The sequence below is a fragment of the Phyllobates terribilis genome, unplaced genomic scaffold, assembly GCF_046119375.1.
Source record: "Phyllobates terribilis strain yellow unplaced genomic scaffold, ASM4611937v1 Scaffold_5__5_contigs__length_657084704, whole genome shotgun sequence".
In the NCBI taxonomy this organism is placed as follows: Eukaryota; Metazoa; Chordata; class Amphibia; order Anura; family Dendrobatidae; genus Phyllobates; species Phyllobates terribilis.
Genome location: NW_027362765.1, coordinates 415,446,998 through 415,469,765, shown reverse-complemented (window position 1 = coordinate 415,469,765; position 22,768 = coordinate 415,446,998). Strand labels below are relative to the sequence as shown.

At 44.0% G+C, this 22,768-nt stretch overlaps 1 protein-coding gene across 1 annotated transcript in view; it reads left to right on the top strand.

Annotated features, from left to right (window-relative positions):
• LOC141273395 (alpha-2-macroglobulin-like) overlaps positions 1-22,768 on the top strand; it is a 257,598-nt gene that overhangs the window by 205,414 nt on the left and 29,416 nt on the right. Inside the window, exons 23-29 of the mRNA XM_073685161.1 lie at positions 3,804-3,887; positions 8,655-8,831; positions 11,629-11,710; positions 11,850-12,006; positions 15,164-15,238; positions 16,873-17,035; positions 19,374-19,579. Coding sequence (XP_073541262.1) covers positions 3,804-3,887; positions 8,655-8,831; positions 11,629-11,710; positions 11,850-12,006; positions 15,164-15,238; positions 16,873-17,035; positions 19,374-19,579 — 944 coding nt within the window. The remainder of the gene's footprint in view (positions 1-3,803; positions 3,888-8,654; positions 8,832-11,628; positions 11,711-11,849; positions 12,007-15,163; positions 15,239-16,872; positions 17,036-19,373; positions 19,580-22,768) is intronic.

Below are 22,768 nucleotides of genomic sequence, written 5' to 3'. Positions count from 1 at the left end.
CTAGATTCAGCCAAATGCTGTGAAAAAAACTTGCACAGCACTGGCACAGACCTGCCTGGCAAAAACTGATAGGAACTGATGTAACCTAGTCCTGAAAAGGACTGCAATTACAATTAGTCTTTACTCCCACAATCTATCTATTTAAGAGCACAGACCTGCCTGATAAAAGTCGTAGGAAATGCTGTAACCTAGTCCTTAAAAGGACTGCAATCACAACTATTCCCTACTCCCAAGCTATCTGTAGATTTGTGTGAAAATTGGCTTGAAATTAACAAGGTATAGCGCACACAGCAACAGCGGTGCCGTCTAACACGCAGCTGCAGCAGTGAGAAAATGGTGGCGACGGGGAAAATGGCTTGGTCTTATAGGGCAAGGACATGTGACATACACTGCCAATGACACATGCCCTTGCTTGTGTGAAAAACAGCAGTTCGCTCCGTGTGTGCGCTGCTGATAGGCTGACAGACTGCACCTCCCCACTGCAAATGCGGGAAAGAGAAAAAAAAATGGAGATCTTCATTATTCCTGCAGAGATCCATCCCCTGCCCTCCCCCCGCCCCGCTGTACACTCAAACTGCGTATTACCATTAATTTTCATCATTACTGAGAAAAAATCCAGTTATGATTTTGGTGCACGAACAGTTATCGAACATAACCTCGAACAGCCGAATTTTTCTCAAATCGTTCGTGTTCGCCGAACGGCTCGAACACCGCCCAAAACAGCTCGAATTTGAGATTGGCGAACAGTTCGAGTAGAACAACGCTCATCTCTAGTTGTTAACAACCAAATATCACTGTCTGTGACATGAATGCTGCTGCGCATAGTGCAGCCTATAGCCTCTCCCATGTTTTACTTTAGACTGGTATTTGTGGCTCTCCAACATCCTGCCCACAATTTGGAGTGATCTTTAGAACTTTAGCTCCTGTCTTATATGATCTAAGCAAATAATTATGGGACAGAACTACTGCCTCTGTCTCCAATGATCACTGCAAGTTAAAAGTGACATCCAGGGAATAGATAGAAAGTGCATCTGCTGTCTACATGGATCTCAATGTGAATAATTATGGTATTCTCCCAAATTATTTAGCAATTGTTTATTGGGTTTAAATTATATTCACCTTATCAATTCCCTGCCGCTCCTCTACTTTTGCTGCCAAGGTCTCACTGCTTATTATTCCAACATGTCACCGCTGTGGCCAGTAATTGGCTGCCACGGTTATATGTCCACTCGCTTTTGAACCCGTTCTACTCCCGGGTGGCGAGCATTTTTATTGGTATATGGTCTCCCATGCTGGTATATGCTGCCCCCATCCTGGTATTTGTGCTGCCCCCATCCTGGTATTTGTGCTCCCCAATCCTGTTCCTCCATCCTGTTATGTGCTGCCCTCATCCCTATCCTGGTATGCATGGCACCCCTCATCACTAATCCTGGTATGCATGGCACCCCTCACCCCCAATCCTGGTATGCATAGCACCCCTCACCCCCAATCCTGGTATGCATGGCACCCCTCACCCACAATCCTGTATGCATGGCACCCGTCACCCACAATCCTGTATGCATGACACTCCTCACCCCCAATCCTGGTATGCATGGCACCCCTCATCCCCAATCCTGGCATGCATGGTGCCCCTCATCCTGGTATGCATGGCTCCCTCATACCCAATCATGGTATGCATGGTACCCCATCCTTCATCCCTATCCTGGTATGTAGGGTACCCTTCATCCTGGTATGCATGGTACCCCTCATCCCTATCCTGGTATGCATTGCACCCCATCCCTCATCCTGATATACATGGTACCCTTCATCCCTATCCTGGTATACATGGCCCCTCATCCGAATCCTGGTATGCATGGCTCCCCCAGATCCCTATCCTGGTATGCATGGTACCCCTCATCCCTATCCTGGTATGCATGGTACCCCAGATCACCAATCCTAGTATGCATGCCACTCCTCATCCCCAATCCTGGTATGCATGGTACTCCTCATCCCCAATCCTGGTATGCATGGCACCCCTCATCCGCAATCCTGGTATGCATGGTACTCCTCATCCCCAGTGGTGGTATGCATGGTACCCCTCACCCCCCTATCCTGGTATGCATGGCACCCCTCATCCCCAATCCTGGTATGCATGACCCCCCTCACCTCCCAATCCTGGTATGCATGGTCCCCTCACCCCTCAATCCTGGTATGCACGGTACCCCTCATCCCCCAATCCTGGTATGCATGGTACCCCTCATCCCCCAATCCAGGTATGCATGGTACCCCTCATCCCCCAATCCTGGTATGCATGGTCCCCTCACCCCCAATCCTGGTATGCATGGTCCCCTCACCCCTCAATCCTGGTATGCATGGTTCCCTCACACCTCAATCCTGGTATGTATGGTACCCCTCACCCCCAATCCTGGTATGTATGGCCCCCTCATCTCCCAATCCTGGTATATGTAGCTCCCTCATCTCCCAATCCTGGTATGTGTGGCCCCCTCATCCCCCAATCCTGGTATGTGTGGCCCCCTCATCCCCCAATCCTGGTATGTGTGGCCCTCTCATCCCCCAATCCTGGTTTGTGTGGCCCCCTCAACCTCCAATCCTGGTTATGTTTGGCCCTCTCATCCCCCAATCATGGTATGTGTGGGCCCCTCATCCCCCAATCCTGGTATGTGTGGCCCCCTCACCCTCCAATCCTGGTATGTCTGGCCCCCTCATCCCTTTCACGCTGCACACATAAAAAAAATAACAACACTTATACTCACCTTTCTTCCCTGTGCTCCAGCGCTGTGGTGTCCTGTTCTGCTGGAGGCTGGGGGAGGAGTGTGGCGCCTGAGAGCCCATACCGCACTGTCTGGCGCCATTTTGCTGAAGACACACTGCAAATGTGTCTTCAGTAAAATGGCTCCAGATAGCGCTATGCGCATGCGCCGATTCCAACGCCTTCACTCCTGCCCCGGTCCGCAAAGCTCCTCCCGGTCAGGTAAGTATGTAAGTATGGCACCGGAGATCGCGGTATGCATTCAGTGTATACGCATACCGCAATCTCCGGCGCCATACACTCCTCTTACCTGTAACTGCTCCATGAGTTCTTCTGTCTGGAGCCAGACTGCGCAGGCATGTCGCGCTTGTGCAGTCTATAGAGGCTTCAGACAGAGGGACACTTGTTGCGTTATATTATAGATATGGCAGCAGCAAGATGTACACAGCCAGTGATTGACTGCAGTGGTTACATGGCTGCCCAACATGACAAAGTTAAAAGAGATGTTCCAGGATATTGTTAGGATAAAATATATATATATATACAGTACAGACCAAAAGTTTGGACACACCTTCTCATTTAAAGATTTTTCTGTATTTTCATGACTTTGAAAATTGTACATTCACACTGAAGGCATCAAAACTATGAATTAACACATGTGGAATTATATGCTTAACAAAAAAGAGAATGCCAAGAGTGTGCAAAGCAGTCATCAAAGCAAAAATTGGCTACTTTGAAGAACCTAGAATATAAGACATATTTTCAGTTGTTTCACACTTTTTTGTTAAGCATATAATTCCACATGTTAATTCATAGTTTTGATGCCTTCAGTGTGAATGTACAATTTTAAAAGTCATGAAAATACAGAAAAATCTTTAAATGAGAAGGTGTGTCCAAACCTTTGGTCTGTACTGTATATATATTTTTATTATGATGATCATGTTGAGTGGGTTTACAACAACACCAAAAATTTCAGATGTTAAAACCCCTTTTAGGTTTTTGATATGTAATTTTTAGTTATTAATATTGTACTATAAATCATTTTATATTTCAGACCAATCTAAAGTAGAGGAGATATATTTGAAGGTCCCAGATAATATTCTGGAGGACTCTGCAAGAGCCCATATAACAGTGTTGGGTAAGATGTACAGTGTATAAACCTCCTTAACTGGGATGCCATCAGAAAGATCTCGGTCCCGTGTGCGCACATAGTGCCCCTAAACCTTTTACTATATCTGTAAACCTCAATCGTTTCCAGTATTGCAAACATTTTGTTGGTACCTGATGCAGTCAGATGAATTTTCCAGTTATATGTAAATAAAGTTTAATAACCTGTAGCATAGCTGAGAAGGACAGGGTTGAATCCATAGCTCTGTGGTGTTTGATTAGAAGCACCTGCAGTGTTTCCCTAAGAAGCAGGAAGTAGGTTCGTTGTCTGGCAGTCTCCTGAGGGAGTGTTCATCTGCTGGATGGAGCAGAGGTGAATGCAGGGCTGGCTCCAGGTTTTTGTGGGTCTCAGTGGGCCCATTTAACACATACCACAATTCATGATGCACAGATACGGCTGAAAAATATCTATATAGTACAATGCCAAAGATTTCACTAACGTCTTACATTAAATGAGTGATATCTATTGTAAATTCTACAATAGCTCAGAAACCAGCAAATCCTTGCAGCGAGCAGGGCAGACCATACAGTATAGTCCTCCATACAGTATTATGAGCACAACATACATTATTATGGGCCCCATATATTGCTCCATATAGAATAATGGACCCCATATAATACTCCATACAGAGTAATGGGCCACATATATTGTTCCATACAGAATAATGGGCCCCATATATTGCTCCATGCAGTATACTGGCCCCTATATAATGCTCCATGCTGTATGGGCCCCATATAAATGTTCCATGAAGGATGGCCCCATATAGATGTTCCATGAAGGATGGCCCCATATAGATGTTCCATGCAGGATGGACCCCATATAGATGTTCCATGAAGGATGGGCCCCATATAGATGTTCCATGAAGAATGGGCCCCATATAGATGTTCCATGAAGGATGGCCTCATATAGATGTTCCATGCAGGATGGTCCCCATATAGATGTTCCATGAATGATGGGCCCCATATAGATGCTCCCTACATAATGGGCCAATATAATGTCCCATGCCTCCATACATAAAAAAATAAAATACTCACCTCACCTCTCCTGCTGCCGCTGCTCTGCTCCACTCTGGACTCCTGAGCGTCACCGTCTTCCCGCTCTCTGCTGCACTGTGAGTGCTCAGCAGAGGGCGCGGTGGAAAGACATCATCGCGGCCTCTGACCTGAGACATCACAGTCAGGAGACGCGGAAGACACCAGAGCTCCTGAGAAACAGGAGAGGTAAGTATTGTGCCAGGGCCCTGAGCAAGTGGAGGGGGCCCAGTCGCGGGCGCTGGAACCGGACTTCTCCGCTCACAGGCCACATAGGGCAGGCGGTGAGTGGGCCCCCCCACTTGCACTTGCCCGGGTGCGCCGGGTGCTGACGCTGGCCCTGGGTGAATGTGTCAGCTGGTAAAAGCACAGGCCGTGTGCACCAGACTGGATGTGTTTTGGAGCTGAAGAGAGAGAAAGGCCAGAATCACTCTCTGAGAAGAGTCCGCACAGGTCATGTGCAGAGAACCACAAGTTTCAGTGGTTGATATAGACAATGGCACCTGGTCAAGATTAGGGATTTATGTTTATGATTTTGTTTTTGTGCTGTGCAATCTGTAGAAAGCAATAAAAACTGCATGTGTTTGGACCAAACCGTATTGCCTGTGTGACTGCTACCTCAGGCCTAATGCCTACCACAGAGAGTGAATCCCTACACACTATATAAATGGGAAGTTTTGCAAATTTCTAAAATACTTTGAGGCTGATTCATCAAATAGTTTTTGCGAGAATTCTGGTGTAAATCAGTTTGAGAACTCACCAAATGTTTCCACAGCTTAAAGTTGTGCAATCATTTTGCGACTTTTGACATTTTTACTCAAGGAGAGGACATCTCAGCGAACTTTTTGAAAAGTGGGTAGAGCCTAGCCAAGAATGGATGTGGCTGAGCACTGCTGACAAATGCAACAGCTGCAAGTTTCTTTTGCCATTTGCTACAGTCTACACTGTAAAAAGAGAATTTGGGTAACTTTCTGATTCCTGAGGATTCTAAAAGTCTCAGCTGAATGGAGTGCTAGTTGATCATGCATACTACCACTCCATTTACTCTTAATGGGAGCACTGGAGATTTTCATACACAGCGCTCGGTTGATAGTCATCACTGCTATTACAATGAATGGAGCAGCAGTGCATAAGATCGATCTAATTTCCATTTTCCATTCTTGGGATCGCTGAGGACCATGACGGTCAAACCCAAAGCATCGGAAAGTTATACCCTATACTCTGAATAGGGTACAACTTTCAAACTTGAGAATGGGCTGTACATGAGAGAGGGTTACCTACAAAATACAAATATAATTTACAAAATACTAATTTAAATTTCAGTGAACAAACTAACAATGGCAGACTGGTACAGAGGAGAGAGGTGGGGGGGGGTGCAGCAGCTCAAGTGGTGTTTAGGTGCCATTGGGGTTATTGCAGGATGCTTGAAGAGATGTGTTTTCAAGTTCCGTCTGAAAGTTCGGAAACTGACAGATAGTCGGACGTGTTGGGACACAGAATTACAGAATATGGGGGATATATTAACAATAATCATAGTAATCTTTTTATTTATATAGGGGGATGCTTTGGAGAAGTCTTGGAGGCGATTGGGTGAGGAATGTATAAGTATGGAAGAGAGAAGGAAGTCTTAAGAGGACCGGAGATTATGTATTGGGACTTGTAACGGGAGATTAGTTTGTAGATATATGGAGGAAAACCAAAGACAAGCAAAATACCCAAATAACTGGAAGTAAATGGATAAATCGCACAGTGCATAAAAATAATGATAAATAATAAAGGGTATTTAGTTAACATAATTTTGATCAAAATAATGTAAAAGCCACCCCGCAATGTCACGGCAACCCTTATGGGACCGCCCTAACTCTAATATTAAAATCTTACCATTTGTCAAGTGACATACATATGGATAAGGGCAGAGAGACTGAACCCCTAGTAGAAGCATGAACCTGAGAGGCAGAATGAAACTTTCAGCTCAGACAAAGGACGGCCACACCCTTATATGCACTGAAGCACACTAAACTACAAAGAGAAAACCTGGGAGTCTGAACTGAAACGTAAATTGATGTGCATGCAAAATGTAAATGCATGTTCACATAAGGCCACTTGTCTTTGGTTTTTCTCTGTCTAGTGACCTTATGTGAACATGCATTTACATTTTGCATGCACATCAATTTACGTTTTAGTTCAGACTCCCAGGTTTTCTCTTTGTAGATATAAGGAGGAGACAGATTATGGATGGCTTTGTAGGTCAATGTTAATAGTTTGAACTGGATAAGTTGGGGAATTAGGAGCCAATGAAGAGATTTGCAGTGGGGAGAAGCGGAGGAATAGCGAGGCGAGAGATGGATTAGTCGCACAATTGCATGCAATTTTCAGCGAAGAGCAGGACTAAATATGTATAGGATTTACTACCTCTGACAAACAAATTGTAGTCATTCACTGAGAAATAGAAATATAAAAATATAAGTAAAACTTTATAGTTTCTTCCGGTTCTCGGGGGGGGGGGGGGTATAAAGAAAAAATTTAAATATGATTTTTTACATGTGTTACTTTTGTTTTATGGCCACAAAGGACGACTAAAATACATTTTAAATTGTGTTCTCCAAGCAAATATTTTTATATATGAGACGTGTTCTTTTTTTCTTGGTGAGCAGGGCTACAAATAGCTAAATAGCTATAGTAGGGATTGTACTCACTCAGGTGCAATGTGAGGCAAACAGGATGGCATGTTCCTTTAAATGTCCAGAACGGTTTATTGGCTTCACAAACTGGTCAGAAAGTAAAATGCAAACAAACAGCCTTTAGTGCAGGCAAAAACAAAGAAAACAGCCCTTTAAGCAAAGTCTCTGGTAAACCAGACCTGTGGTCACAAAGGTTGGTACGTGTCCAGCACACAGCTCAGTCTGGAGACAACACACAGGAGGCCTTCTCCCTCCAAACACAGACCATGTGTCAAACAAATGCCTCCATTATATACAGTAGACTGTTGACCACACCCAGAGGTGAGGTATGTGGGTAGATAGACCCACCCAACTCTTCATAGCTACCCATAACCCGGTCTCAGGTGCACTAATTAGTCCTCTTAGTGCGTGCGTGCACTAGAGAAAATACTCCGGTTACATCATAGAGACCAGCCATCTCTGTGATACATACCTTCCTTCTACTACATGACCATTAGCTACCTTACGCTATGAAGACAGGCAGCGGCTTTTCTTTTTTGTAAATTCTGTTACAATTATTTTTTTCCTGATTTTTTTATTTCTTTTTCTTTTTCACTCATTTCATACCACACATTATGCTTCTATTAAGGTTCTAAAATAACATTTTTGGGGGACATTTCAATATTTAAATACATTTTTATTATTACTGTTTTCAAATGTAATTGGGGCTGGTGTATTAGCCCTAGTTACAGAGTAAATTCAGACTCCTGAGTCCACTGCTAAGCTGATCTGGGTCAACCTAGATCTAAGACCCAGCAGCCCCTGACCTCTCCTGAGACCTAACGATCACATAATCACTGGGACAGGAAGAGGAAGCACTATCAGTGCTTCCAAATCTATATGCATGTTGTTTATTCAAGAAGACAAAGCAAAAGAAGAAGAATACTAGACAAGAGAAGGGCTGCACAGTGAACAAGTGCCGACTAGGACAATGCACTCATCCTTACAAGTTTTATTAATATAGGAATTGTGTTATTACCCTGCAGGAGATCTCATGGGTACGGCCATGCAGAACCTTGATCGGCTCCTGGCCATGCCATATGGATGCGGAGAACAGAACATGGTACTCTTTGCTCCCAATATCTTCATTAAGCAATATCTGGAGAAAACTCATCAACTGAACAATGAAATCCAGAGCAAAGCCAAGAAATTCCTGGAGAGCGGTGAGAAATTCTGCATTGATTTATATTGTATTTTTTTGCCCATTAGAAGATGCTGACACTCAGGGACTTCAATAAATCTCATTAACCCATTAATCCAAATCCTACACAGTAGAATATGGATTACATGGAAGATATATAAAATGTAGGTAGGTAGGTAGATAGATCGATCAATAGAGCCCTGTGCATATAGTGGTGGCCAAAAGTATTGGCACCCCTGCAATTCTGTCAGATAATACTCAGTTTCTTCCTGAAAATGATTGCAATCACAAATTCTTTGGTATTATTATCTTCATTTAATTTGTCTTCAATGAAAAAACACAAAAAGAATTGCCCTAAAGCCAAATTGGATACAATTAAAGAACAAACCTAAAAAAGGGGGTGGACAAAAGTATTGGCACTGTTTGAAAAATCATGTGATGCTTCTCTAATTCGTGTAATTAACAGCGCCTGTAACTTACCTGTGGCACCTAACAGCAATAACTAAATCACACTAGCAGCCAGTTAACATGGATTAAAGTTGACTCAACCTCTGTCCTGTGTCCTTGTGTGTACCACATTGAGCATGGAGAAAAGAAAGAAGACCAAAGAACTGTCTGAGGACTTGAGAAACCAAATTGTGAGGAAGCATGAGCAATCTCAAGGCTACAAGTCCATCTCCAAAGACCTGAATGTTCCTGTGTCTTCCGTGCGCAGCGTCATCAAGAAGTTTAAAGCCCATGGCACTGTGGCTAACCTCCCTAGATGTGGACGGAAAACAAAAATTGACGAGAGATTTCAACACAAGATTGTGCGGATGGTGGATAAAGAACCTCGACTAACATCCAAACAAGTTCAAGCTGCCTGCAGTCCGAGGGTACAACAGTGTCAACCCGTACTATCAATCGGCGTCTGAATGAAAAGGGACTGTATGGTAGGATACCCAGGAAGACCCCACTTCTTACCCCGAGACATAAAAAAGCCAGGCTGGAGTTTGCCAAAACTTACCTGAGAAAGCCTAAAACGTTTTGGAAGAATGTTCTCTGGTCAGATGAGACAAAAGTAGAGCTTTTTGGCAAAAAGCATCAACATAGAGTGTACAGGAAAAAAAAAGAGGCATTCAAAGAAAAGAACACGGTCCTTACAGTCAAACATGGCGGAGGTTCCCTGATGTTTTGGGGTTGCTTTGCTGCCTCTGGCACTGGACTGCTTGACCGTGTGCATGGCATTATGAAGTCTGAAGACTACCAACAAATTTTGCAGCATAATGTAGGGCCCAGTGTGGGAAAGCTTGGTCTCCCTCAGAGGTCATGGGTCTTCCAGAAGGACAATGACCCAAAACACACTTCCAAAAGCACTTTAAAATGGTTTGAGAGAAAGCACTGGAGACTTCTAAGGTGGCCAGCAATGAGTCCAGACCTGAATCCCATAGAACACCTGTGGAGAGATCTCAAAATGGCAGTTTGGAGAAGGCACCCTTCAAATATTAGGGACCTGGAGCAGTTTGCCAAAGAAGAATGGTCTACAATTCCAGCAGAGCATTGTAAGAAACTCATTGATGGTTACGGGAAGCGGTTGTTCGCAGTTATTTTGGCTAAAGGTTGTGCAACCAAGTATTAGGCTGAGGGTGCCAATACTTTTGTCTGGCCCATTTTGGAGTTTTGTGTGAAATGATCAATGATATGATTTTTGCTTCAGCAAACTAAATGAAGATAATAATACCAAAGAATTTGAGATTGCAATCATTTTCAGGATGAAACTGAGTATTATCTGAAAGAATTGAAGGGGTGCCAATACTTTTGGCCACCACTGTAAATGCACAAATTTTTTTGCAAATAGCCTGTTCACAGAAGAAGACAACGGGGTCTTTAGTGTCATGTATTTGAGGTAATAGCAATCCTAGAACTCAATATCAACCTGTCACGCAAGGTGAGGGAAGGAACAAGAGTACAACAATGGGAAGAGGGGGAAGGGAGCCCAAGAACTAGGGAAAGGGAGAGTGGAGACCCCTAGGCCGATCTAATATCACCCTGACTACGCTATCGTCCCTAAATAGGTTCTGCACCTATCGCTGAGAAGGAAACCTAATCCCTGAGTGTCCTTAGAGCTAGGCCCTAGATAGGGAGGGGATGGGGTGAACACTAGTCAGGCCCCATTGTAACTAAAGACAACAAGTTAACAAACAAAGGGGGATACACTCAGCTTGAGAAGACATCAGAGAGATCACGCCAACTGTTCTCCAAGGGAACTCCAAGAAGAAACTAGCTGACTACTAGTACTCCAAGCCTGGACAGAGGAACATAGAGCTATCACCGGCGACTCTCTGGAGACACTCAGAGCTTTTAACAACCAAGCAAGGGCGTGTCAATTAGCAGCAGAAGGCGGAGGTCACTGCTGGGTTCTAAAGGGAGAAGGCTATCACTACACTACAGAGATGAGAGGATCAAGAAGGCATCTGCAATGCCAAGTGCCGTGACCTTCTACAGCCGAATCCAAAACGACTGTCTTTCACACTTGATATACCCGTGACAGAACCCTTCAAATAGCCTTGTCACCTGACTTAGGATACAAGGCCAAACCCATATCTTCTTCCAAAGAAAAATAACTCCGGCTGCAGACAGCTGTTTTGGGGTAACTGCTTCTTGTCAGTGCAATGTAGGTGGCCGGATGGTTGGATGAGATATCTTTATAGGGAAAGTTTAAGGGGTAAAATTTATCCTTCTGATTAGATCGCCAAAATGGCATTGGGAAGCCATGCAATGCTCCCTGGCATATGAAATATGAAAATATTTTTTGTTTCCTTTTTTCTTGCTTCTCACAGGGTATCAGCGACAGCTTACATACAAACGTGATGATGGATCATACAGTGCTTTTGGTAAAAATGACAAAGAAGGAAACACATGGTTCGTCTATTTTGCTATGTTTGTATTTCCAGAGCTGGGTTTGAATAACAGGAATAAAGGGGATGTCTAGGATTTTTAAATATGGAAAATAATAAATTATTGTTGTGTAAATATACAACACTTAAATTTGTTTCTACAGGTTGACTGGATTTGTAGTGAAGTCCTTTAGCAAAGCTCGACCCTATATTTTCATAGATGAAAGTCACTTGAACCACTCCTTCTCATGGCTGAAAAAGAACCAGGAAGACACCGGATGTTTCCGAAGTGTGGGGAGACTCTTCAATAATGCCATGAAGGTAGACCAAGAACAGAGTAATTGTTAAGTTACAAATATAAGTAAAAGAAGGAGTAGAACACATGTAAAGGCTTTCAAATAAAATTCAAAGAAGCCAACAGAGAGATCAACAAATGTGTCTCTCTTTACCCTACAGCCAGCCACATACTGTAAAGCCCCCGTCTCACATAGCGAGATCGCTAGCGAGATCGCTGCTGAGTCACGGTTTTGGTGACGCAACAGCGACCTCACCAGCGATGTCTCTATGTGTGACACTTTGCAGCGATCAGGCCCCTGCTGTGAGGTCGCTGATCACTGCAAAATGTCCTGGACCATTTTTTGGTCTTTGCCCTCCCGCTGGTCAGCACACATCGCTGTGTGTGACCAGCGGGACCAGCGATCAGGCTGGTAACCATGATAAACAGCGGGTTACTAGGGGCACACATGCTCTTAGTAACCCGCTGTTTATCATGGTTACCACTCTGCTACGGTGAGCGGTAACCTCCCGCTCACCGTAGCAGAGTGGTAACCATGATAAACAGCGGGTTACTAGGTGCACGTGTGCCCCTAGTAACCCGCTGTTTATCATGGTTACCACTCTTCTACGGTGAGCGGTAACCTCCTGCTCACAGTAGCAGAGTGGCAACCATGATAAACAGCGGGTTACTAAGTGCGCGTGTGCCCCTAGTAACCCGCTGTTTATCATGGTTACCAGCCTGCTCCTGCTTCAGCAGGCTGGTAACCAGGAGCAGGACATCGTGGAAAGATTCTTTCCACTATGTCGCTGCTCCCCTGATCGCTGGTGAGCCTGCCTGTTTGACAGCTCACCAGCGACCACATAGCGACGCAGCAAAGATCCCTGACAGGTCGTATCGTTGTCGGGATCGCTGTAGCATCGCTAAGTGTGACGGGGCCTTAAGTGTAAACAATGAGGAAAGATAAAATCTAAAAAAATGAATAGATATTTGGTATCACTGCATCCAGAAAAACCTGCTCTATCCAAATATAAAATTAGTGAAGCCAATCGGAACACGGCATAACGACAAAATCAAAATGCTACAATTACAGTTTATTTAGTCACGGCTATAACGCTAAAAAAATCAATAGAAAGTGATCAAAACACAGTATTTATTCCAAAATATATCAATAAAAATACCAGCTTGTCATACAAAAAGCAAACTCCTACACAGTTCCATTGAGGTTAATGGAAGAAAGCTGCGGGTCTTACAACTCATTCCAATGTACTGTATTGTTTTTTTACAACATTTTGATTTTTTTTTCAACCAGTAAAATTATAGGAAAAACAATTCATGCTTGATATCTTCGAATTTGTACTGATCTGGAGAGCCATGTTTCCAAGTCACTTTTACTGCACAATTAACACTGTAAACTTAGAACAAAAAAACAATGGCTGAATTGCATTTTTTAACCATTTTATCAATTTGTTTTCCTTAGGGAAAATTCATTCAGACATTCATTTTAGGCGAATTAGTACTATCTGTGGCAACAGATTACAAATAACACTCATAAGGCCTCCTTCACATGTTAGTTTTTCTAGTACGTGTGGTATTCATTATTTTCATGGACACCACTCATACTAAGGTGTTATGCACATGTATTAATAATAATCCTTATATTTATATAGTGCCATCATATTCTGCAGTGCTTTACAATTCAGAAATAATCATCATTGTCCCCATTGGGGCTCACAATCTACATTCCCTATCAGTATGTCTTTGCAGTGTGGGAGGAAACCAGAGAACCTGGAGAAAACCCATGCAAACACGGGGAGAACATACAAACTCCTTGCAGATGTTGTCCTTGGTGGGATTTGAACCCAGGAGCCCAGCGCTGCAAGGCTGCAGTGCTAACCACTGAGCCACCATGCTGCCCACATGTACATGTTTTTACACGGACCATGAGTCCATGAAAAACACAGAGACGTGTCAGTTTAGATGTGTCCTTCCTCACATTTCTCAGTTAGTTTATATTTTATGTTTTGATATGTGACCACAGAAGGATTGTGATATGAACTGCAGCCTGTCAAGGCTTTTAGTGGATTCTTCAAATTGAAGTCCTTAACGAAATTTAAAAAAAAAGTAAAAATGGTCTCTAGAAATCACCTGCAGAGGCCAGGGGGCAGGACCAAACTAGTCTCTATGAAAGGTAACACTTTTATTAGAAAGCTAGGCGACAATGCATCTTTTCTCCCCTTCCCTGCACAGTGACCTCGGCACAAGAAGTGGTCCAGATGACAGATGTACAGTAAATAACTGACTCTATAATCATGTACAATTTTGGTACCCTAGTCAGATTAGGTCAATGGCGTCCCTCACCACCGCACCAGACAAGGGAATAGTTAATAAAGTAAGATAACAGGTCCTCTAACACCCCCCCCCCCACCGACTAAGATGGGTCATGTAACAAGCTCTGATGAACACCTCCACTAGAATTGTTACCTTTTTCACTAAAAAATACCAGCAAATGTAAAACTAAGTGTTACACTTTAGGGGCGTGGGAGTGCAATCTCATTTAGATATAGAATCACTCATTATTTGTGAACTGTTTACATGATACCAGACCCAAATAGCAATATTCATCCCTGACATCCTATATTTTAAAGGTCAGTCCCAGTGACAGTCATGGAAACCAATATAGCTTAACTATATTGGGGGCCATTTGGTTTCAATTAAGATGTCCAGTATTTGAAGGATACCCTAATGGAATCTAAACAGATGCCATTATAGATAAAATAATATGTCTGGTAGTGTTTGCATTCATCATGCGATAAATACAGCTTCTGGCAAAACTCATGGTGGTTCTTCTGTAGTATTCCTGTACTGGTAGTGGTTCTGGTGAAGTATTCATGTACTGATGGTGGTTTCTGGCATTGTTTTCCTATTTTGATTGTGGGTCTGGTGATGTATTCACATAGTGATGGTTGTTCTGGTACTGTATTCATGTACTACTGATGGTTCTGATGATGTATACATGTATTGATGAGGGAGGTAATATCCTAGGTGAATGCCTAACCTGCCTTCCACTTGTCCCAGTCTTGATCATGTCAAGAATGAATAAAACATAACAAAATACATACGAAAAAGTTGATCTTTCAACATTTTCCTAAATAGTAATATAATCAATAAATAAAGTAATGATTCGCTAACTTTTTGTTTCAGGGAGGAGTAGAAGATCACATTTCTCTCTCGGGGTATTTAACTATTGCACTTTTGGAGGCCGGTGTATCTACAAAGGTAAGTTATAAAGTTTCGACAATTCAAATAATTTCACTACAAGCCAAAATTTTCCATATTTTTTTAATTACACTTGTTATTGCAAAAGGGGCAAAAACCATAGATGTCTAATGGTCCCAATGTAGTTTAAGCAGGTGGGTTAAGAGGAAGGAAGGCTCAGTGGGTGTTACTGGCATACATCTGCAATGAGGTCCTGTGGGAATAGGAGCCTAGCTCATGTTTTTTAAAACTGAGCAGAGGGAACTTGAACCCTCTTCACAGGTTCGGCAATTATTCCAAATAAATTTAAAAAACAATTCACGCACAGCATTTTTGCAGTGTTTTTTTTAGTCCTTTTGACAATTTTTGGAAGAGGCAAAAATGCTGCTGGCAAATGTTGACTGTCAGTCAATCTAAAATTATTGAAAGGGCTTTCAAAAACTTTTCATCTTTCCTGCCTATAAGTTATCTTCTTAAAACAATGTAGTTTTTAATTAAAAATTAATTTTGGCACTACTACCACTGCCAGTGACCTGATGGCTATTTTTGGTTCAGATCTTGGCTTTCTGTGATGTGCCACATGATCTTCTCCCCTCACCGTTGCCAAATTCATGTAGGTTGTCACAGTGACATCATGTACCTTGGCTAGTGGAGGGGCTGTCTTAAAGGGGCACAGAAAAAGCATTAATGCTGTAAATATGAAAACTACATGGAAAGATGAGCAGATGGTTCTTGCAACGAGTCTGGAAAAAAGTCTGAGTTCAGCAGCACAGCTAAGTTGGTTAAACTTAAAAGCCAATTGAAAAATAATACAATAAAAGCAAATTAGGACTTTTCTGATCTTCATAGTCTTCTATTTCTGAGTAGATGGGACTCGCATAAAGTCATTCAGTTCTAGGTACAAAACAGGTGTCCAGTTCTCCATTAATCTACACTGCATTCACCATCTAGTTTCTGGTGCCTCCTGTCTCACTTAATGCAAAATACAATAGAAGGAGGACACATCCTCCCGATAGCTCAAGGGAGTTTGTTTACCACAAGAAAGCTTTTACTATGCTCACAGGATAAAAACTTATTACAATACACATATAAAATTGTCATAAGGTCAGCTGTACAACTCAGAGTTTTGACATTACAGTTTCTATGGCCCTTGGAAGAAGCCATAATGGCGAAACTCTGAGTCAGGCAGCCAAGTTGTCCATAACTTTACATGTGCATTGTAACAAATTTTCATCCTGTGAGTATAATAAAAACTTTTTTGAGGTAAACTGATTGAGTTTACATCCTCCCAAGGAGGTTGACTACTTTGAGGATGTGTCCATCTTCTATTTTACTTAGCAGTAGGTGAGACAGCAGACATTTGAAACTATATGGTGGATTTGGAGTGAGATATCTATGGATAATAAATATTAAAATTAACCCCATTATCATCATAGGTTGTCAGAGACATTAGGCTTTAACTGCTATACCAGTGTGGGTAACAGAGAGTAAGTCAGGTGTACTAATGAAGTGGGGGGGGGGGGGGGTTTGAAGTGCCTTCTCCACCCCCCATGTGAAAAATGTTGCAGCAGTGGTGTGTCAGAAAGCACCACAGCAAACCACTTGTAAAAAACATTTTACCACTAATATTCCTTCATTTTTTTATTTTGTCTTAGGATCCATTAATGAGCAATGCTCTATCCTGTCTGAGGAAAGCATCTGTGAATGTCAGCAATGTATATACCCAGGCTCTGCTGGCCTACGCCTTCACATTGTCTGGAGAAACTGAACTCAGGAAAACCTTAATGGACAAATTGGAGGAAAAAGCTGTGCGGGGAGGTAAGAAAATATAAAGCTACAAGCACTCTGCTTGAAATATGGGATAATATACCCTATACCAGATCTGCTCAACATACGGCGGCAGGCCGCATGTGACTTTCAAAGCTGTCAGCGAGACGCTGCTCCCTACATTTGAACACTGTGCCACCGTAACGGGCAAAGGAGTTACCACCAGCTCTGGTCCAGATAAGCAGAGATGGTGCGGGAACATAACGCACTCCATCAAAAAGCTGAAGATTGAATGAACATTATTGTGGATGTGGGGGAGGGGTTAATGTTACCGTGAGGGCACATAATGGGGATAATTGGGAAAGGGGGCACAGTTTTGCAAAAGGCAGTTGAGGGATATTTTGCTAAGGGGCAGTGTGTTTGTGGGGAGGATATTTGGAAGAAAGTCAGGGTGGGGGATGTTTTGGAGAGAGTAAGTGGTGGGGTATCTTGCAAAGAAACAGTGCGGGGGGATATTTTGGTGAAGGTTAGTGGGGAAATATTTTGAAGAGGGACAGTGTGCAGGGATATTTTGCAGGGGGGCAGTGTGCAGGGGATACTTTGCACAAGGGCAATTTGGGGGGACATTTTGCAAAGGAGAAGCATGGGAGGAATATTTTGGAGAAGGTTAGTGCGGGGATATTTTGCAAAGGGGCAGTGTGTGGTGGATATTTTGCAGAAGGGCAGTATGTGGTGGATATTTTGAAGAGGTGCAATGTGGGGGGATATTTTGGAGAAGGGCAGTGTGGGGGGATATTTTGTGCAGGAAGCACATTGGGGCAATTTCTGATTTGGGGGCACAGCATGGGAAATATTTTTTATTAAGAGAACCATGTCAGGAAGTGCTGCAGAAGACCGGAGAAAAGGGAGGTGAACAGTGACTAGCTCTGGACATGAAATCTAATCATGGCGTCTGTGCAACATGGAGACAAAATGGATGGGAACAACTTCAATCAGAGAAGATGTCACGTAAAAGGTACCTGGAGGAAAATGTCTATTTTTGATTTTGACTAGGTCTCATCACTGCTGTGGTGCTAAGTAGGCGAACATGAAATATATGAAATTTGACTAGCATTACTGCTCCTCACTGCTGTGGTTCTTGAATGGTCCACAGGCTGATGATGACTGTTGACAACAACTCCCAGTATCTTCTCACCATTGTTAAAGACATACTGGGACTTGTAGGTTCATGGGATACAATTGTACTTGGGGCTGACCCGACATTGCAGTTGATCGCTGTACTAAGCTTGGCGATTTATTCATGTACCGATGGTGATTCTGGCACTGCATCCATGTACTGAGGGTGGTTCTGGTGGTGCATTCATGTACTGACTGTGATTCTGAGGTTGCATTCATGTGGTGACAGTGGTTTTGGCACTGCATTCATGTGCTGACAGTCGTTCTGATGTTATACAGATGTACCAATCCAAAACGTGCTTCATGGCTATTTTAAAACTTAAAAAAACATCAAAACTTATAAGGAGGATTTGACGAGATTGTGCTCAGTTTCTGCTCCAAAAACTGAGTGCTGAGTTTTGGTGAAAAATTCATTAAAAAATTTTAAAAAAACACATTTAGGGACTGCATCTTTATTAACCCCTCCACTTGAGGGGTTAATAAAGATGCAGTCTCTAAATTATTATTTATTTATTTTTTTTTTAAATTAATTTACCCAAAAATTTTGACATGGGCTTCGCCATATTTTTGTATGCCAGACAGGTACAGCATCCAGGAACGGGCTGCCCCCACCCCCAGCTGCATATTTGTACCTGGCCGGACACAACAATATAGGGAAGCCCTTTTTTTTTTATTATTATTTCATGAATTTCATGAAATAATTAAAAAAAAAATACGTGAGGCTTTGCCCTATTTTTGTATCCAGCCTGGTACAACTAGGCAGCTGGGGGCTGGAATCCGCAGTGCAGGGAGGCCCAAGCTAAAATCCAGTTGCACTTTTGGTGCACGAACAGTTATCGAACATAACCTCGAACAGCCGAATTTTTTGCAAATGGTTCGAGTTCGTCGAACGACTCGAACACTGCCCAAAACAGCTCGAATTTGAGATTGGCGAACAGTTCGAGTCGAACACCGCTCATCTCTATCAAAGAGCTGCCTGGAAAAATGTGATTTGTGATAAACTGCTTCTACTAGAGGTTATAAGTGGCATCTGGGTATCGCTGCTTATGTCTGTAGAACTGTTGGGTTAAGACATCAGAATTCATGTTTATCCAAAAAATATTTATATTAATGTTTATTATAAATTAATAAGTCAACCTTTCTATAGTAAACATTTCGGAAATAACAGTGCAGTCAATATATAGGATGTCTAAAATGCTTATCTCCTCTACAGATGGACAGTTGCACTGGAAGCGGAACTCCAAACCTCCCTCTGAAGTCTCATATTGGTGCCGAGCTCCCTCAGCAGAAGTTGAGATGACATCCTATGTTCTCCTGGCTCTTCTTTCTGGTCCAACTCCAGATTTAGGCATATCTTCAGAGATTGTGAGCTGGCTGAGCAAGCAACAGAATCCGTATGGAGGCTATTCTTCTACTCAGGTAAAGTAAGGATCCTAAGCAGTAGAGAATTTACTGATCGTAATGGACACAACAAACTTTAAGGATTCACCAGGGAATGCTTTTTTATACATAGAAACAAATGTGCAAGACACTAAACCTTTCCTAAAATGAGGCACTCCCTGTTTGGTCTCAGGATGTTTCCTGTCTCCGCATAGCAATAGAGAATTGAAACATAGTGAATATTTGAGTCCGGCATTGGGATAAAACAAATTTATTGGAAATTTATTGAAAATCCAAAAGTGCAAAAAGTGAAGGTGCAAGCTAGATGTTGCTTATATGATTCGAGCTGATCTCAGCTCTTAGCTATGAGGCTATGACTTAGGGCTCACTCAAACAACCGTAGATTCTCTCATCCAAGAGGATCGAATCGACTATGTTAATGACACTCCAAACAAACTCTGATCTGAGTTTGATCAGAGTGTCAGCAAAGTGTTATCCGATTCTCTCAGGAGACAATGAAGATCAAGATTTCTCCATCTTCTCCATTCTGTGAGTCTGCAGAAATCGGACATCCGAGTGCAGTCCGATGATCTCCATTCACCCATAGACGTGAATGTCTGAGTGCAATCAGATTTGTGCAGCAAATCGCAGCAAGCTGTGATTTTTTTTTTTCTCATGCCGAATCCGTGTGAGAAAAAAAATGCTGATCAGCACTGCCCCATAAAATAGCATTAGTCCGATTTGTATCTGATAAATCATCGGATACCACTCGTCCGATGTTTACATGTATGAACGAGCCCTAATAGCTGAGATCAGCTCAAAACATGTAAACGACACTTAGCTTGCACCTTCACTTTTTACACTTTTGTATTTTCTATGCATCTAATATATATAATCGTCTTATCCCGTCTGTCTGTCCTTCTGTCCAGGAAATCCCGCCTCACTGATTGGTCCGGCCGCGACCGATCAGCAGAGCGGTGTTTAAATTTGGGGCCAATATTGCCGCGACCACTCAGCGAATCGTATTAGTGAGGACCAGGGAGCGGCGCTGCCAATGCGGGTACTTCCGCTGCGAGCAGCCGGGAGATGACTGGCTGCTCGCAGCAGAAGAACCCCGACCGGTGGCGCCGCTGACCTCCATGCGACTACCGTCGGGAGATCAGTAGCTAGGGCCGCTGATCTCCCGACGGCAAGTGTGAAGGGAGGACCGGGGAGCGGCGCTGCCGGTCAGGATACTTCTGCTGCGAGCAGCCAGTCATCTCCCGGCTGCTAGCAGCAGAAGTACCCCGACCGACGGCGCCGCTGACCTCCATGCGACTACCGTCGGGAGATCAGCGGCTAGGGCCGCTGATCTCCCGATGGCAAGTGTGAAGGGAGGACCGGGGAGCGGCGCTGCCAGTCGGGATACTTCTGCTGCGAGCAGCCAGTCATCTCCCGGCTGCTCGCAGCGGAAGTACCCGCATAGGCAGCGCGGCTCCCCGGTCCTCACTAATACGATTCGCTGAGTGGTCGCGGCGATATTGGCCCCAAATTTATACACCACTATGCTGATTGGTCACGGCCACCGGTCGTGACCAATCAGTGATTTTGGCGCAAAATTTAAACACGCACTCCGGTCCTCACTAACACGGTTCGCTGATTGGTCGCGACCGTCGGCGATATTGGCGTCAGCGATATTGGCGCCAAATTTAAACACTGCTCTGCACATAGGTCAGCGGCGATGCAGCTGGGAGATGACCGGCGCTAGCAGCAGAAGTACCCCGACCGGCGGCGCCGCTGCTGAACTCCATGCGGCTACCATCGGGAGATCAGCGGCTAGGGCCGCTGATCTCCCGACGGCAAGTGTGAAGGGAGGACCGGGGAGCGGCGCCGCCGGTCGGGATACTTCTGCTGCAAGCAGCCGGTCATCTCCCGGCTGCTTGCAGCGGAAGTACCCGCACAGGAAGCGCCGCTCCCCGGTCCTCACTAATACAATTCGCTGATTGGTCGCTGCCGCCGGCCACGACCAATCAGCGATTTTGGCGCCAAATTTAAACACGCTCTCAGGTCCTCACTAACACGGTTCGCTGATTTGTCGCCAAATTTAAACACCGCTTTGCTGATTGGTCGCGGTTAGTGTTGAGCCACCCCCGTAGTGTTCGAGTTCGGTTCGGTTCGTCGAACACCCGTATGTTCGCCGAACTGTTCGTCAAACACCGTCGAACAACATTAAAACCAATGGCAGGCAAACAAAAACACATAGAACACATAGAAAACACATAGAAAACACTTCAAAGGTGTCCAAAAGCTGACAAACTGCTCAGAAGACACAACTAACACATGGAAAAGTGACAAGTACATATAGTCATGTGAAAAGAAAAGAGGTGGAGGAGTAAAAGGAGGGAGAGACACAGATATAGGCATGTCATGCCCTTCTAAAACCAAAAAAGTGCGAAGCCTACACGGCCAGTCCGTTCCTGCCCGTGCGACCTCCGTGTCGCCGGGTTTGTGCCAGAGCCGCGGTGGACCCTGACGGCCAGCCCACCTTCTCCCAATACTGGTGCCTGTCCGCTGGTGGGTCGAGCGAGCCCCCCTGCGGTGGAGGCAGGTCTAATCTTTTTAATTTAAATTGTCTCTCTAATTTGAATGAGTACACTTTAAATCCTTTTACAAGGATCTATTGAAGGGCAAGTCTCATGCCAGCAGCCGGGGTAATTCCAGCTCCAGTAGCGTCCACTAAAGCTGCTGCAGTTAAAAAGCTTTTATAAGGATCGAGCTTGGCGGTCCACCGCAAGGCGTCCTACCGCCAGTCCCAGCTCCTGTGCCTTGGGGTGCCTCCCCGATGCTCTTCACTGAGTGTCCCGGGGGCCCGAACCATTTCCTTTGAAAAAATTAAGTGTCCAAACTACAGGTGGTGTAGCTTGCTTAACAGCTGGGATAATCCGCTGACTAGCAGACACTGCTACTAGGCACAAAGTATTTCCTGCGCTAGATGCAGTTAAAAATTTGTAATTAGATACTCTCGTTGGATGCTGAGAAAGCATTCCATAGAGTCTCCTGGCACGCCATATATTATTCCCTTAAAAAGCTTGGGGTAGGGGTCTAGGGGACCCTTTTATAGGCAAAATCAGGGCCCTGTATCGCAATACGTCACCTAGGCTGAAGATGAATGGAACATTTTCATCACCTTTCATAATCACCAATGGGAGAAGGCAGGGATGTCCTCTGTCCCCTCTCTTATACATCCTA